Genomic DNA, 14,038 nt, shown 5'->3' on the forward strand with positions numbered 1-14,038 from the left:
TGGGAACCCTCGGGTTACCCACCTGGTGACCGCCTCCTGGGCCTCCTGGTTGGGCGGTGGCACAAGAAAGCACACCGATGGCACAGCAGCCTCGTTGCTGGGACCGCTGAGCACCTTCCAGTGGGATGGCTGGGCAGGACCCACTAGCTGGCACTGGTCACCCTTGTGCACAGTCACCTGGGACAGTCAGAGTAGTAGACAATGGAGCTATGCCTATGCCCTGGCTGGCCCGTCGTCCCCTCGGGCTCGGGCACAGCCTAGCTCTCAGCCCTTACCTCCACCTGCTTGTAGTCACACACAGCCAGCAGGGGCACGTGGCCCCGCACAGGGTAGGCAGGGTTGCGTGGCTTCAACTGCACAATGGCCTTGGCCCGCTTGGCCAGGCCTGAGAGGTGTCCCTTATACTCATTCAGTTGTTCCTTCTCGTCCTGTGGGGAGGGGAGGTTCGGGGTCAACCCATCTAGCGCTGTGTGCAGAAGTACCTGACCCAGAACCCTGTCTCAGGAGGTTTTTGATGCTAGGAATGAGGGCATTTAAAGGCAGGTACGGCTGCAAGAGGGTATAGGCCTCCGCCAGTTGATTCCACTGATCTCCTTCCTTCCAACCGAGACGAGGTACCCATCCCTACCCTGGACCACTCCGACATCCTCGAAAGAAGGGGTAGGGCCTACTTACAAACCCACCCCTGCAATGACCTCACCCCTGCCCCCTCCCCTTCTAGCTGTAGAAGAAGGCCATCCTCCTCCCCTGTCCAACCCCAAAGGAGGGGAGCAAGAACAAACCTCACCAAGAGCAGTTCAAGGACAGAGTCCATGCTGGAACAGCTGACCCTCTCCCATCTTCTCAGGTTAAGTATTGTAGCTGGTCCAGTCTTTGCAGACCATAGAACCAGCTCCCTCCTCTCCCCTCTGCCGCTAGGGCTCCCTATCCAGAGCACTGAGACTATTGTGGGTACCCCCCAGCCATGCCCCAGTGTACATGGGCACCACATCCAGCTGCCCAGCTGCCATTCACAGCCCTGCAGCTATGCCTGCTCCAATCATCAGGCCCTGATGTCGATTATTCACCGCAGGGCTGAGGACGCTCCACTCAGGTAGGCTCTGAGGTTGGGGCTCGTGCCAGCCCAACCTGCCGGTCCCCCGTTTTTCTGTTTGCCGCACACCTGCACCCTGTGTTGTCTCCTTAGCCCTGCTGGCCTTCCGACCCATCCAGGTACCCAGACATCCCACGTGCCATCCGGTCTGTCCCTCTGGTCCTTGCTCATGTCTGCCTCACCTGGGCATCCTGCATCAGGTCCTCAAGCCTGGTGACGGTGATGGAGCGGTCACAGCTGTACTTCCTGCGCAACGTCTCCTGCAGTTTCTGCAACTGTTCCTCGGCCTCCCGAACATCTGAGAAGAACTAGGGGAGCAGGAGGCATCACACAGGGCTGACCCGGCACAAAAAGCCAGACCTGAGGGAAGAGGGGCTGGGACCCCCCCCCCCTCAGGGGGACTGGCAGCCAGGGCTACACATATGTCAGGTCCTATGGGGGCTCTTCCAGGGGCAGGGCAGCCGAGCTCCAGGAGAGAGAGAGGCTCTGGTCCTTACCTGGAAGTAGGCTGTGTTCTCTTTCAAGTGTGCTTCGATGCAGCAACACAGCTGTAGCATCCAGCTCCACTGTGTCTGCAAGGCAGCCTGGAAGGACTGTAGACAACAGGGTCCTTAGGCCCCCACCCCCACGCCATCAGTCCCATAACCCCACCCACACCGAGGCTCATAAGGTTCCCTGCAGCCCAGCCCCCACCTCCACTGTGGGCCGGGCAGGGTGGTCTTCCCGCAGCAGGCGGTCCCCGGTGTTCTGGATCTCCTTGATTTTCTTTTCCTTCATTTCCAGTTCACGCATCAGGGCCTGACAGAGAGGGAAAGGGTCTCAGGGACAATTTCAGGAAGGCTGTAAACGCAACGCAAGTCCCACGCCCATCTCCACAGAGCCTCGAGGTGGAACTCAAGAGGCCCCCAACAGTGGGCGACAATATGGACGTGAGTGGGAAGGGAGGGGGTAGACAGGGGGGTACGGTGAAGAAAAAGCCGCCTCACCGAGTAACTCTCCTTCTTGGCGGCCATGTTGGTGTTGCGGTCACTCCAATCAAAGCCCACTTCCTCCTCTTCCTTCTCATTCAGCCACATCAGCTCCTTGGTAGCTGCCGCCACAAACCCGTGCAAGCTCTCCAGGGACCGGAGGCGGGCCTTGGAGGAGTTCTTTAAGTAGGAAAGAATGAGTCAGCTGACTGTGGCTGCCTACCCCTCCCAGCCACCGGCAGTCCCCCCCCCCCAACTCACCAGCAGCTTTGCATACTGCAGGTCTAGGCGGCCCAGGCATTCTCGGTAGGCACCCCGGGTGGCAGGGGAGAGCTGGCTCTGCAAAAGACCAGAGTAGTAAGGTCTGCGGCGGCCGGGGCATGGCCCCTCACCGTGGCCTACCCCAAGTGTACCCGCTTACCTCATCGCTCCGTGCCCGCTCGATCTTGGCCCGGAACTCCTCGATAGACTGATGCATGCCCCGGTGGCTGCCCAGCTGTGCCTCTACACTAGGCAGGTCCACGCCCCACTCGGCACCGTCTATTCGGCGCTGGTTCTCCTCTACCCACGCCAGCAGGTCTTGCAGGTAGCGTAGCGTAGAGTCCTCTAGCTCGGGGCGCCTCTGTGTACTCTGCAGGGTCACCTGGGTCACTTGGGTCACAGGGGCAGCCACTCCGGCCTTCAGCCGGAGGTTGTACTCAGTGCGGATGGCTACCAGGCGCTCGTGCAGACGATAGACCCTGAGAGGGTGCAGGAGTTGGGAAGAGGGTCAGACGGGTCTCAGGCCTCCTAACCCACCCTTCCTAGGTATGGTACACACCTCCGGTACATCTGTTCACCCTGTGGGTGCCGCCCATCTTTAAGGGTCTGCACATCATTGAACAACAGTCGGATCATGCCATCAGCCTTGTCCAGGTCTCGCTCCACTTCCCCAGCCCGCTGAGCCACCTTGCCTGAGGCCAGCAGCCGAATATCCTGCAAGATGGTCCTGTGTGACTTGGTCTGGCTGACTCTCCTGCTCACTGCCTGCGGTTCTCAACCAAGGCCACCCCTTCACCCACTTCCGCAGCCTAAGATCAAGGTCCTGTCTTTCCTTTCTCTCCTGGCAATCCCACGTATCTTCTAGCATGCTTCTAGACAAATCTGTATCAGTTCTCTAAGGAATCAGGATCCGTCCGAAAGATTCCCACTGGGTCCAAGGACAGAGACCTGAACAGCTTTGTCCACAGAGTCTCTCGGCCTCACCCGCCATCATCTACCACACAACTTCTCCCAACCAGGCCCACAGCCCTGTGCCTTCTGGGCCCCATGGCACTTAGCCAGCAACAAGGCTGGGGTCTCCCCACTCCCCAGTTCCTGAAGAGGGAGGGGATGAAGGAGAGAGGGCCACTCTGGAATGAGGCAGGGAGGCAGAGAGTCTTGCCTGGTGGCCAGAGGCCAGTTCTGCTCTCCAAAGGAGGTCAGAGTTGGCGGCAAACCAGAAGGGCCTGGTTTTCCCCGCCCTAGTACCACACCCTGTGCCTGTAGCCCAGCAGGCCACAGCCCTGGCTGCAGAGTAAGCAGCTCAGGGCTCCTCCCTCGGGCCTGGAGGGGTGCCCGCTCCACCCTTACCCTGCCACCCCGCCCCTCGGCCCCGCCTCTCCTCTCCCCCTCACCGACTGCAGCAGAGAGTCGGCCTGGTTCAGCTGCTCCTCACACAGCCCAGCTTCCATCTGCAGTTTTCTCACGATGCGCTGCAGACACTCCAGCCTAGGAACCAGGTCACCCCAGAGCCCCCCCCCCAGTGAGTCACTGAGCCCACCACACTCCAGGGCCAGAGAGCGGCTCCCCTCTGCTCTGGCCTCACTGCCTGCCTGGGGCGTACTGTCCTGGAGCTTGGTTGGGTTCCCCAGCCTGGTGTGTGTGTGTGGGGGGGGGGTTTCCTCCTCAGGCAATGACTCACCCTGGGGTGGCTCTCCTACCACCGCAGGGCCCCACCCGCCTGCTGCCTCCCACACTGCCTGCCACCCTCCACACGGCCCACCTCTCAAACTCGCTCCGGAGTTGCTTCTCCCGCTCCAGGATGGCCACGTGCAACTTGCCCCATTCTTTTTCCACATCTAGCGGGTGGTAGCCCGGGGGAATCTTGAGCTGGCCCGCTTGGACTGCCCCCTGTGAACAGGAGCACACTCTGGCCTGAACTGGACACAAGGATGCCTCCACAACCTGGTACCAAGTTTAGCCCCTAAGCACCGGGCGAGGTCAAGCCATGCTTGGGAGGCATTGAGTTCTGGGCCTCATGGAGGCCTCCGGTTATATCTACCCAGGGAATACACCGACTCTCACACATCCCCCCCCCCCCCCCCCCCCCCCCCGGCTAGCCCAAAAAACAGGAGACACCCCTCTCACTTCCCTTAGGGAGCGCCTCACTTTACCTCCAAAGACTGATAGATGCCTTTGGACCGGTTCTTGTCTGCCTCCTTGGCAGGAAGCTCCGTCTCCTTGAACTTCAAAAACTGGCACCACAGGATCTAGGGAGGGACAAGGGGTGTCAGCAGCTACACCAAGACAACCCCAGGACACCAGCCCAAGTCAGCAGGCCCACCTCAATCTCCTCGAAGCTGGAAGGGAACTTGCGCTCCTCAAAGGCAGCGGTATGGTGCCGGATCCACTGCAGAAGCAGCAACACAAGCTCCCGATACTCCTGCCAGCGGAGTTGCAGCTCCTGTGGGCACAGGGGTGAGCAAGCAGCCGTCGGGGGCCCGGGTTCCGGGCTGAGGCCCACCTTCCACCCATCGTGGGCTACCCACTCACATTGGCCCTCACCCCATCCTGTGCGCCGGGCACACGGGGCATGGCGTCGTACAGGGATGAAACATAGGTGATGATGGACTTCTCATCGGGCTGAGGGACATCCACATCTGCAGGGGAAGGCTGGTTCAGTGGGGCCCAAGCACAAGGGTGAAGATGGGGAGAGCCAGTGGGTGGTTCATACCTTCTGGGTCCAGGAGCCTTGTGACTCCCAGGTCCCGCTCTGCCACGGAGAAGGCCTGGTCTAGGTTCTCCAGGTTGGTCTGACGATACACTTTATTCATATCAATGAGCATGGGCCTGTGGACGAGTGGGGATGGGGGCGGGGCACGGACACCCACTGAGCAGGGCTACACAGACACATTCCTTCAGACATCCTAGCAAACAGAATCCGGCCCCATACCCTCTTAAAACATACTACCTCGGGGCTAGAGAGATGGCTCAGGGGTTAAGAACACCGACTGTTCTTCCTAGAGGTCCTGAGTTCAATTCCCAGCACCCATATGGTGGCTCACAACCATCTGTAATGAGATCTGGCACCCTCTTCTGTATACATAATAAATAAATAAATCTTAAAAAAAAAAAAAATCCTTCACTAACATCTCCAATCCTGCGAAGTTGATTTTTGTTTGTGGTTGGAGGGTTGTTGTTGTTTTGAGGCAGGGTCTCACTGTGTAACCTTGTCTGACTGGCCTGTAACTCCTATGTAGACCAGATTTACAGACCCACCTGCCTCTGTGTCTGCCTCCAGAGTGCTGGGATTAAAGGTATGCACCACCACACCCAGCAAAGGGGCCCAAGGAGCCCGTGGTGGTCACCAGCACAGTGCACTGGGCTAGATTTCATCAAGTGGGCTCCTACAGCCTCCTTCTGAGGAGGGGCTCCTACAGGTTCCTTCTGAGGGTCCATGTGGACCTGACCAGCCCAGAAGAACAGAGGTGCTTCTCACAGGGCCCTGGAGGAGACAGCAGGGCCCTGCCCCAGGCACCTCCCAGAGGAAGCAGCAGGAATTCAATACAGCCTGCAGGCACCAGGTTCCAACGGTGGAAGATAACACATGCCTCCTGCAGCCTCTCTGCCCTGACTTGTTTTGAAGTCACAGGGTTGAGTGAGGTGTTCCCCCAACCTCCAGCCTTCCTCTGTCTGTCCCCCGGAAACACTCACTTGTGCCGGTGGATGATAGCATTGAAGAGACGGCCATCACGCCAACTGGTGGTGAAGTTGTCACAACGCAGGCCTTGGTAGCCCTCTACCATACGCTGGGACCACAGCAGCAGCTTTTCCTTAGCAGTCATGTCCTCTGACTGCCCGCTCACCTGAATGTCTGAGATCTGCCACACACACACAGCAGACAGGGGCAGGAGCTCAGTCCTGGCCACCTGGCCCGCCTGACCGACCACCCACACCACCACATGCCCTGACGACCTGCACGAAAGCAGGGCAGCTCAGCATGCGACCGTAACACCCAGGGCTGCCAGGCCATACTGGGGTCCTTGGGGCTAAAGCCTACCACATTTATCTCAAGACCAGGCTCTCCCGGCGGCAGCTCCACAGAAGACTATGGAGGCCCTAACGTCCACTGTCAAATGATGGGTGCTCTGGGCTCCCCTTAGCTGAGGGAGGCTGGAGTATACCCTGAGCCCCCAGAGGCTGGCATGCAACACAGATGATGGGCAATGGGCACAGAAGAGCAACCTCAAAGTAGGTTCAGCTGTTGGGGGTGAGGGGACAGGCAGGTCAAAGCCCCTCTCTAGTTGCAGGCTCAGGTGGAGGGAGTAGTCTCTGGGAACTGGACATGATGTGTGGGGCTGGCCAGCATCCTGACCCTAAGCCCAATGACCGGCCTGGGTCTACCGGCCTGCCTGCTGTCAATAGGCGTGGCAGCCTGTTCCCTGGCGATCTATCTGTTGGCCAGCCCGTGTGACTCAGCTACCATGCCAGTCTGGCTTTTAGGCCCAAGATCTTAGATTTGTGGCTTCCTGTGAGGCTAACACAGGCAATGGATGAGTCACCCAGGGCATCCCTTGCAGCTCCAGAAACTTCTCTAAGCAGCCAGCAGAAAATGCATTCCTCTACAAGGAGGTTCTACCAGCCCTATCTAGCCAGGGCCTGAGGGCACAGGATAGGCAGGTCTTGGTCTTGGAGAGAGGATTACGCCCTGGAGCCACAGAGCTAGCTAGCATATGTTGTTGAGACTGGCAGGAATACTCAAAGGCACCACCTCCTGGGGCCACACCCTAGCCAGAAATAGAGCCAGCCAACTAGCCATGGAACCCACCGAAAACCCTAAGGGAAGGTGATCAGTACGGGGGTGGCCACCTACCTGGAAGTGCAGGATGATGGTCCAGATCAGGCCAAGGGTCAGCTTGGGGTTCCCGTCGGCAATGTCATCATTTCTGATGTTCACTAGCTTCACCTGAGAGCAAATGGCTCAGTCACAACCCAGAATGCGGAGGGAGGTGGCCAGGTCTGGGCTTTATGACCTAGAGCCTGGGGCCAGGTAGACAGCCTTACTTACCTGGCGATGTTTGAGATATTCCAGGGCAATCTGCACATTCTGCAGTTTGTGGAAACGCATCCTCCCTTTCTCTCGGGGCTGAGAGGAGGCACGACATGGTTTAGCGTCCATAGGGTAACAAACAGCCTCTTCAAGGCCCCCACCCCTCAGTCACCCCCAAAGCAGCAGCAGCAACTAAACCAAGGGTCTCCCCCAGTGCACCAACAGCCCCTCCAGGACCCCAGGTTCACCCTCCTCAGCTGGATGACCGACCACCAGCCCAGGGGCAGGCTTGGAAAGCCAGCGACCTCAGCTGTGGGAAGGAAGGAAGGGAGTGGGAAGGAGACAATGGTCAGGAAGCCACAGGCGGAGGGCAGTGGCATTGAAGGGGGGTCCTCAGGGGTGCCCACTGCAGCTTCTGGTGAGTCTCTGGCCCAGCCCCAGGCAGGCAGCGGGGAGGACAGCAGGCAGCTTGACACACAGCCATCTGCCCGCCCAGGAGCCAGATGTGGGCCAGGCTGGATTGGCTGCCATCCCCAGGTGAGTTGGGTGGGCTCCACAGTCTTGGGAAGCCCAGGTGCCGCTAGGCCAGCGGGCACAACCACTCACCAGGCGCACGCTCCTGATTACGTCCCGCTCCCTCGGCTGCCCAGCCAGAGCAGGGCAAAGGGTAAAGGGCAGAGGTCAAGATTTCAGAGTCCAAGCAGCAGAGAAACCGAAGCAGAGCAGAGCATGAGGTTACTGTGTTAGGGCTCAAATGCAGAGAACAGCGGGGGGCCATGGCCATTCGTAGGCCTGGCCTTGGGCTGTAATGCCAACACCCTGGCCAGAGAGGAGCAGTTGGGGTTGGAGGAGGCTGGAGGAGGTGAGAGACCAAGCTGGACACCCGAGTGGGTAGTAGGAAAGGCCCCAAGGAAGGAAGGAAGGAAGGAAGGGGCACACATACCAGGCTGTCCCCTGAGAGGACTTCCAGGAGGGAGATGAGGTTGTGGCCATCCCGGAGGTCTTCGTACAGGTCACTGATGTGCCTCTGAGCCTGTGGAAACAGCAGGGACCAAGATGGCCACAGATGAGAATCCCCATAGGCACCCAGGCACAGGGCACTGCACAGGGTGTGAAGAAGCAAGGGCATGGAGCACACCCCTGCCCCAGGCAGGCACCTACCTCTGCCCTCCAGTGCTACCAGCAGAGACCATGAGAGACCAGAAGGAAGAGGAAGAAAGAGACCAGGGTAAGTGTGGGAGGAAAGGGCAGAAAATAACAGGTTTCAGAGATGAAAGGGGAGCGGAGGAAGTGTGAGAACCCCCTGGGGGGTGTGGGCTGGGGAACCCTCCCAGCTCACAAGCAGGCACGGCTCACCTTGATAAGGTGCTTGTTGACCCACTTGGTGAAAGTTTTCTTCTGTACACGGTCCCGTTCATCTAGAGGAGACAAAACCAGTTCACCTACGGCCTGGGAGAAGCCTGGAAAGGCCCCCAGGAGGTGAGCACCACCCAGACACACAGTGGCCGGCTGGGCCACACCTTGCCTGACAAGGTTCCACCAGGGCAACCCCAGGCCTTGCCCGGATCAGAAAGCCCCACGTCCCCCAATAAGCCTCCCCACACAGACACCAGAGACCGAGGAGCCCAGGTCTAGCCTGCCCTAGTCCACCAACAGGCCCAGTCCCGTGAGGGTGCTGCTGTCCAAAACTTCCTTTGTTTCTAAAAGAGAGGAGGTCTAGAGCCACTGTACCCAGAGCCCACAGCATACAAGTCCCAGCCTGCCCCACCCCACATGCTGCCTCCCAGGCTGAGCAAGAACATGGCAGGCCTGGAACGAGCAGGGCTTTTGGAGGGAAAGTCAAGTCTCCCTGACAGGGCAGCAGGCCTTCCCAGGGACACAGGAGAGAGCTCTAGACACCCTGGTCCCTGCCTTAAAGGTCAAGGGCCAATCAGTGATGGGCATGGAGCACTGGCCCCCATCTTGGAGCCGGTCCCTGAAATCCATACCCTTATAACAGGGCCCCACGCCCCACTCAGTGCCAAGGCTTCCTGACACAGGAAGGACCCTTCCTGTCACCAGGCCCTGCTCAGAAGGAATGCCAGCTACCTTTCTTGCCCTCCGAGGCCCTGAGTACAGCCAGGTAGAGGTTGTCCTCTGAGCTGGTTCTCTTGCCACCCAGGCCCTCAGGCTCGGGCACACGGAGCCGGTGCTGAGACATGGTGCTGCCCCCGCCCCTTCGTCACCCTGTCCCTCGGCTCTCAGGTGCTGGGCTCCCTCTAGGCAGCCTCCTGTGTGGTACGCCTGCTGAAGGCCGCCGCCGCCACCGCCGGCTGCTCTGGACACTAACTCAACAGAGGCTCAGCTCAGACTGGAGTCCTTGTGACCACTCCCTTGCCTGCCGCTCTCCTAGGCCGTCCCACCCCAGGAGCCTTACCCCGCCTTGCCCGCCCCCCAGAGGGGAGTGTCCCTGCGGGAAAGGAGGAAGGCAGCCCCTCCCCCATGGCCACACCCTCAGCCCACCAGAAACAGGAAACCCCGGGTTTCCTCACCCACCCTACCCACAGCAGTAGGACCTGGGTACAGAGATGGGGGAGGGAGGGCTGGCCCCAGGATCACAAGGGAACACATACTATCCCCATGGCCATGAGGAAGGATCCTGTAGCTCACAGGCAGAGTGAGCAGAGGCTCCCTACCACACAGGGGTACTAACGTGTGGCTATAACCAGCCTATTTCCCTGCAGAATGACTAGAAGAAACTCCTAGAGGTGGGGACCAGCTTCTTGAAGTTCCCCTAAACCACACCTCCTCAAGCCTGCACTGAGCAGGGACTCTGCCCTATCCAATAGCCCCCCCACAACGGCTAGGTTTTCAGGCCCTACGGAAGGACTTCCTGGCTTCTGGCTTCGGCAGAGTCTCCCACAGGATCCCCTACAGTCCAGCCCGAGCCAGACCAGCCAGGCAAAGCACACCTCAGGCAAGAAGGGCTCATAGCTCAGCGGTGACTCATCCCAGCAGAGCAGACCAGCCCAAGCTGCAGGGACACCTCCCCAGTTGGGAGTGGGGGGGAGAAAGGGTTGCTGGGGCAGCAGGCAGCGCACCAAGGGGGCACAGCCAGTGAGTCAGACCTGGGGAGGGGGCCTGGGTGCCGTGACTCACCAGAAAGGAAGCTGTACCTTGGGGCAGGATGAGGCTGTTTACAGCAGGGTAGGGCCGGCAGATAGCAGTTGTTACAGGTTGTAAAGGTATGAGACCTGGGCAAAGGGCACAAGGGCCCCTGTGACTAGACCTAGCTACTCGTAACCTTTGGCTCCCGTGGGTCAGAAGATGGAGCCACCTATGGCCAGCATCTGGGACTGCCCAACCTACCCGACCCACTCTAGGAAAAAATGTACCACCCAGACCACAAGAATTTTCCAGCCCAGGCATCAGCCTTGATGTGATCCAGCTGTGGACTGCTGAGGAACACCCCCCCCCCCTCAATGTCTAAGGCCTCTCCATTCGGGGAAAAGTTTGCCCTCTGCGGCCCTTACTGCTGCCCTTATGGCCACAAGGGGGCACCAAAACTCTGTAGGGCGGAGTAGGAGCGAGTGCCTGGCCCGAGAGCACAATGCTCTGCTGAGTGGCATACACTGCCCCTCACTTGAGCGTTCTCCTCAGACTCTAACACGAGACCATCTACCTCTTTCCCCTCTAGCCCAACAACCACCAGAGATGACTCCTCCCACTCCAAAGGCCTCCTGAACCTCAAATCTGACTCTGCACTGGTCAGTGCTCCGAGACCAGGCCAGCAACCTCCCAGTCAGGAAGCCAACCCTTCAGAGAAGTGGAGGTGTGCTGGGGCTGGAGAGATGTCTCAGTGGTCAGAGCACCGACTGCTCTCCCAGGTAGTCCTGAGTTCAATTCCCAGCACCCACACGGTGGCTCACAACCGTCTACAGTGGGATCAGACGCCCTCCTCTTCTCTCTGAGGCTCTCTTCTCTCATGCAGGCGCTACACCCAAGTAGAGCTCTCATATACATAAATAAATAAGTCTTTTTTAAAATTAGTGGAGGTGTGCAACGTTGCTGAAGTGAGTCGTCACTCTGCCAAAGGCACAGGCTCCTGGAAATAGGCTAGCAGTTGAGCACAGGAACCCAAGAAACTAGAATGTGGGGGAGACAGGATCTGGCATCCAAGATATACACGGACCCTAACCCAGACTGCTTTTCCAGCCTCTTCCTCTTTGCTGCTATGATGTTCTAAGGAAAGTGGATACAGCTCCAGGTAGGGGTTTCCACCTCGCCAGGGGACCTCTGAGCACCCCTTTCCCTGAACACCAGTCTGCCCCTAGGGGCCTCCTTCCTTAAAAGTCTTTGGGGGGGGGGGCCTCGGAGCTTATGCTTGCTCTCACCTCTCCCAACTCTGCCTGGCCCCTCGCCCCTTGCCCCTGGCTGGGGATGTCCCCTCTCCTGCTTATCCGACTCAAACTCACAGGTTCCCAAGCCCCTTTCTGGCCAGAGCCCAGCCATGCCCTCAAATGCTGCTGTACATCTCATGGGGCTCTCCCACCTGTCCAATCAGCCCCAGGGTCAACCCCCGCGTCAATACTGTGTTGCACATCTGTAGAACGTGGCTGGCTCTCAGCGCCAAGTCAGTCTCCCTAGGAAGGGAGGTCATTATGTTCCCACAAGGAATGTCTTTTTCTGCTTCCAGCGAAGTGGTAACAAGCTAGCCAAAGCAAAGAATCCCTCCCCACCTCAGACACAGACAGACAGACAGACACACACACACACACACACACACACACACACACACACAGGAAGAGAACTTGAAGGCCAATGATAGCACTGGGGGAAGACCCCAGAGCCTCGCTCTCAACGTCTGCGGCGCTCTGGGATCATCCCCTACAGCTAAAGCTCCAAGCCCAGAAAAGCCCCTGGCCCGCCCACTTACCATCCCCCTCCTCCAGAGGCAAACCTATCCCTGCGCGAGACAAGCCTGCCTTCCTCCCCAGGTGTTTCCGGAGCCTGGAGGCGGGGCTGTACCTGGGCCAAGTACCACCCCCACCCACAAATTCAAGACCTGCCCACCAACCTGAGCGGCCGCACCCACCTACACAACACAGTTGCCCGTAGAGGTAGCCCCGGCGGACCTGCTCGCAGCCCCCATCCAGCCAGCAGGGCCGCTCCAGCAGGACCTCCCTCTGCGAGGTGAAGACGCCCTTCATCGCCCACGACCCTGCCATGGCCAGGAACCCCGGGTGCCCCGGGGGGCTCTCAGAAGACGCGGGAGCCGTGCTCCCGCTTGTGTTCAAGGCTGAAGGCCCTGGCTTGGCTTTCCACGTTCGCCCCCGCCCACCGGACGCAATGCCCAGACCCGGAGAACCTGCCCCTGCTGCCAGCGCCCCGCCCCGCCCAGTGTGGGCCAGGAAGCCGCGCCCCAACTCATAGGGAGCAAACCAGCTCGCGGGAAGTCGAGGGGACAGAGCGGGGTGCAGGTGCCCTCTAGCCAAAAGGGTCTGGGAACTCTCCAGTGATCGGAGTTTTCCGGGGTTCCTCCCACGCCCATGGTAACTCTCAGACGCCTGGCGACTGTGGGGGGGGGGGGCACTCCCAGCAGGAGGTCCAAGTGTCACCCGCTCCAAGAGGCCGGATCAGCCGAGGCGATGGGCAGAGTACGAACTGCGGGCGACCACGCCCACACCTTGCACTGCAAGGCGTCTAGTGAACCAAGCGGGGACACAGGGAGCCCCTTCCCCCATGTGGTGACCAGAAACAAAACTGCACTCAGGGGGGCGGGGCCAGCGTCTGGTCCCAAACGGGGAAAAAAAAATCTCCGAGGGGAAGGAGCCCTGGGGCCTGTGCATTCTGTTGGATGCCACTGTTTACAGCTGACTCACCGGCTTCTGGGAACCCTAGAGGCACGCCTGGAAACCCTGTTCTAAGTCCCACGTCCTGGCGATCTTCCACTGGACGCTAAAACCCAGCAGGCCCGCTAGGGGGCACAGGGCCACAAACACACTCCCATCGGTCCCGGCCTGAGGTGCATCTCATGAGGCCAGCCCCTCTGGCCAGAAGCCCTGGTGCAGAACTGCCAATCCCAGGGGACTGCCCCAGGCTCCATTCACTTCAGCCCCACCCCATTCTGCGGTGAGCATGGCCACCTCGGACTATAGCCCAAGAGCTGGTGACTTTGAGGAGAGGGCAGAACTTAGACTAACGGCTTGCCCCACAACTGGTTCTGGGTCCTATGCCATGTTGGAGGACACTCAGACAAACTGCCTTTGTGCACCTCAGCCTACACTCTGTGGGCAGGAAGGCCACTGGGCAGGCTTTGCGCCCTGCCCAGATCAGCCTGTGAACCTGCCACTCTGGTTTCTCACTGCTGTGGCAAGGGAGAGGGGCCTTTCCTTAGGAGGCAGGCATTCCCACAGGCCTGTGCCTTCAATCCAGAGTTCACCCCAGCCTCGCTCCATGCACCTACCCAGGACCTGCTGCAGGCTAGACAGCCGCAAAGCTCTACCCCCAGCACACCCTAGGAAGCGGAAGGGTCTTCAGTGCAGAGTAGGCACGACACAGACGCTTTCACAAACTCTAGTAGTTCACGGGCGAACAGGAAGAGGGCGGCTCAGGAGAAGGCAAGGGGCGGGAGGAAGGCGGACCCTCCACCCCCTGCCCCGCCCCAGTCTCCTGGCAGGGGCGGTGGCCCATGACAGTGGCAGAGGC

General features: G+C 59.5%; 1 protein-coding gene across 20 annotated transcripts in view; it reads right to left on the reverse strand.

The window, feature by feature from the left end:
• Plec (plectin) overlaps nucleotides 1-14,038 on the reverse strand; it is a 63,662-nt gene that overhangs the window by 15,540 nt on the left and 34,084 nt on the right. For 7 of the 20 annotated variants that reach the window (XM_036208041.1, XM_036208040.1, XM_036208042.1 and 4 more), the window contains 22 exons: nucleotides 8,708-8,769; nucleotides 8,513-8,527; nucleotides 8,295-8,384; nucleotides 7,958-7,993; nucleotides 7,370-7,447; nucleotides 7,175-7,267; nucleotides 6,016-6,182; nucleotides 5,036-5,151; nucleotides 4,855-4,961; nucleotides 4,646-4,765; nucleotides 4,476-4,571; nucleotides 4,085-4,212; nucleotides 3,717-3,810; nucleotides 2,882-3,036; nucleotides 2,483-2,801; nucleotides 2,323-2,400; nucleotides 2,080-2,241; nucleotides 1,787-1,891; nucleotides 1,591-1,686; nucleotides 1,276-1,401; nucleotides 276-428; nucleotides 23-177 (listed from right to left, as the gene is read on the reverse strand). In XM_036208041.1, coding sequence (XP_036063934.1) covers nucleotides 23-177; nucleotides 276-428; nucleotides 1,276-1,401; nucleotides 1,591-1,686; nucleotides 1,787-1,891; nucleotides 2,080-2,241; nucleotides 2,323-2,400; nucleotides 2,483-2,801; nucleotides 2,882-3,036; nucleotides 3,717-3,810; nucleotides 4,085-4,212; nucleotides 4,476-4,571; nucleotides 4,646-4,765; nucleotides 4,855-4,961; nucleotides 5,036-5,151; nucleotides 6,016-6,182; nucleotides 7,175-7,267; nucleotides 7,370-7,447; nucleotides 7,958-7,993; nucleotides 8,295-8,384; nucleotides 8,513-8,527; nucleotides 8,708-8,769 — 2,551 coding nt within the window. Of the gene's footprint in view, nucleotides 1-22; nucleotides 178-275; nucleotides 429-1,275; nucleotides 1,402-1,590; nucleotides 1,687-1,786; nucleotides 1,892-2,079; nucleotides 2,242-2,322; nucleotides 2,401-2,482; nucleotides 2,802-2,881; nucleotides 3,037-3,716; nucleotides 3,811-4,084; nucleotides 4,213-4,475; nucleotides 4,572-4,645; nucleotides 4,766-4,854; nucleotides 4,962-5,035; nucleotides 5,152-6,015; nucleotides 6,183-7,174; nucleotides 7,268-7,369; nucleotides 7,448-7,957; nucleotides 7,994-8,294; nucleotides 8,385-8,512; nucleotides 8,528-8,707; nucleotides 8,770-9,439; nucleotides 9,628-12,425; nucleotides 12,597-14,038 lie in introns of those variants that run through there. The other 13 variants (XM_036208044.1, XM_036208057.1, XM_036208039.1 and 10 more) reach the window with 9 other exon arrangements.

The sequence above is a fragment of the Onychomys torridus genome, chromosome 16 (genome assembly GCF_903995425.1).
Source record: "Onychomys torridus chromosome 16, mOncTor1.1, whole genome shotgun sequence".
In the NCBI taxonomy this organism is placed as follows: domain Eukaryota; kingdom Metazoa; phylum Chordata; class Mammalia; order Rodentia; family Cricetidae; genus Onychomys; species Onychomys torridus.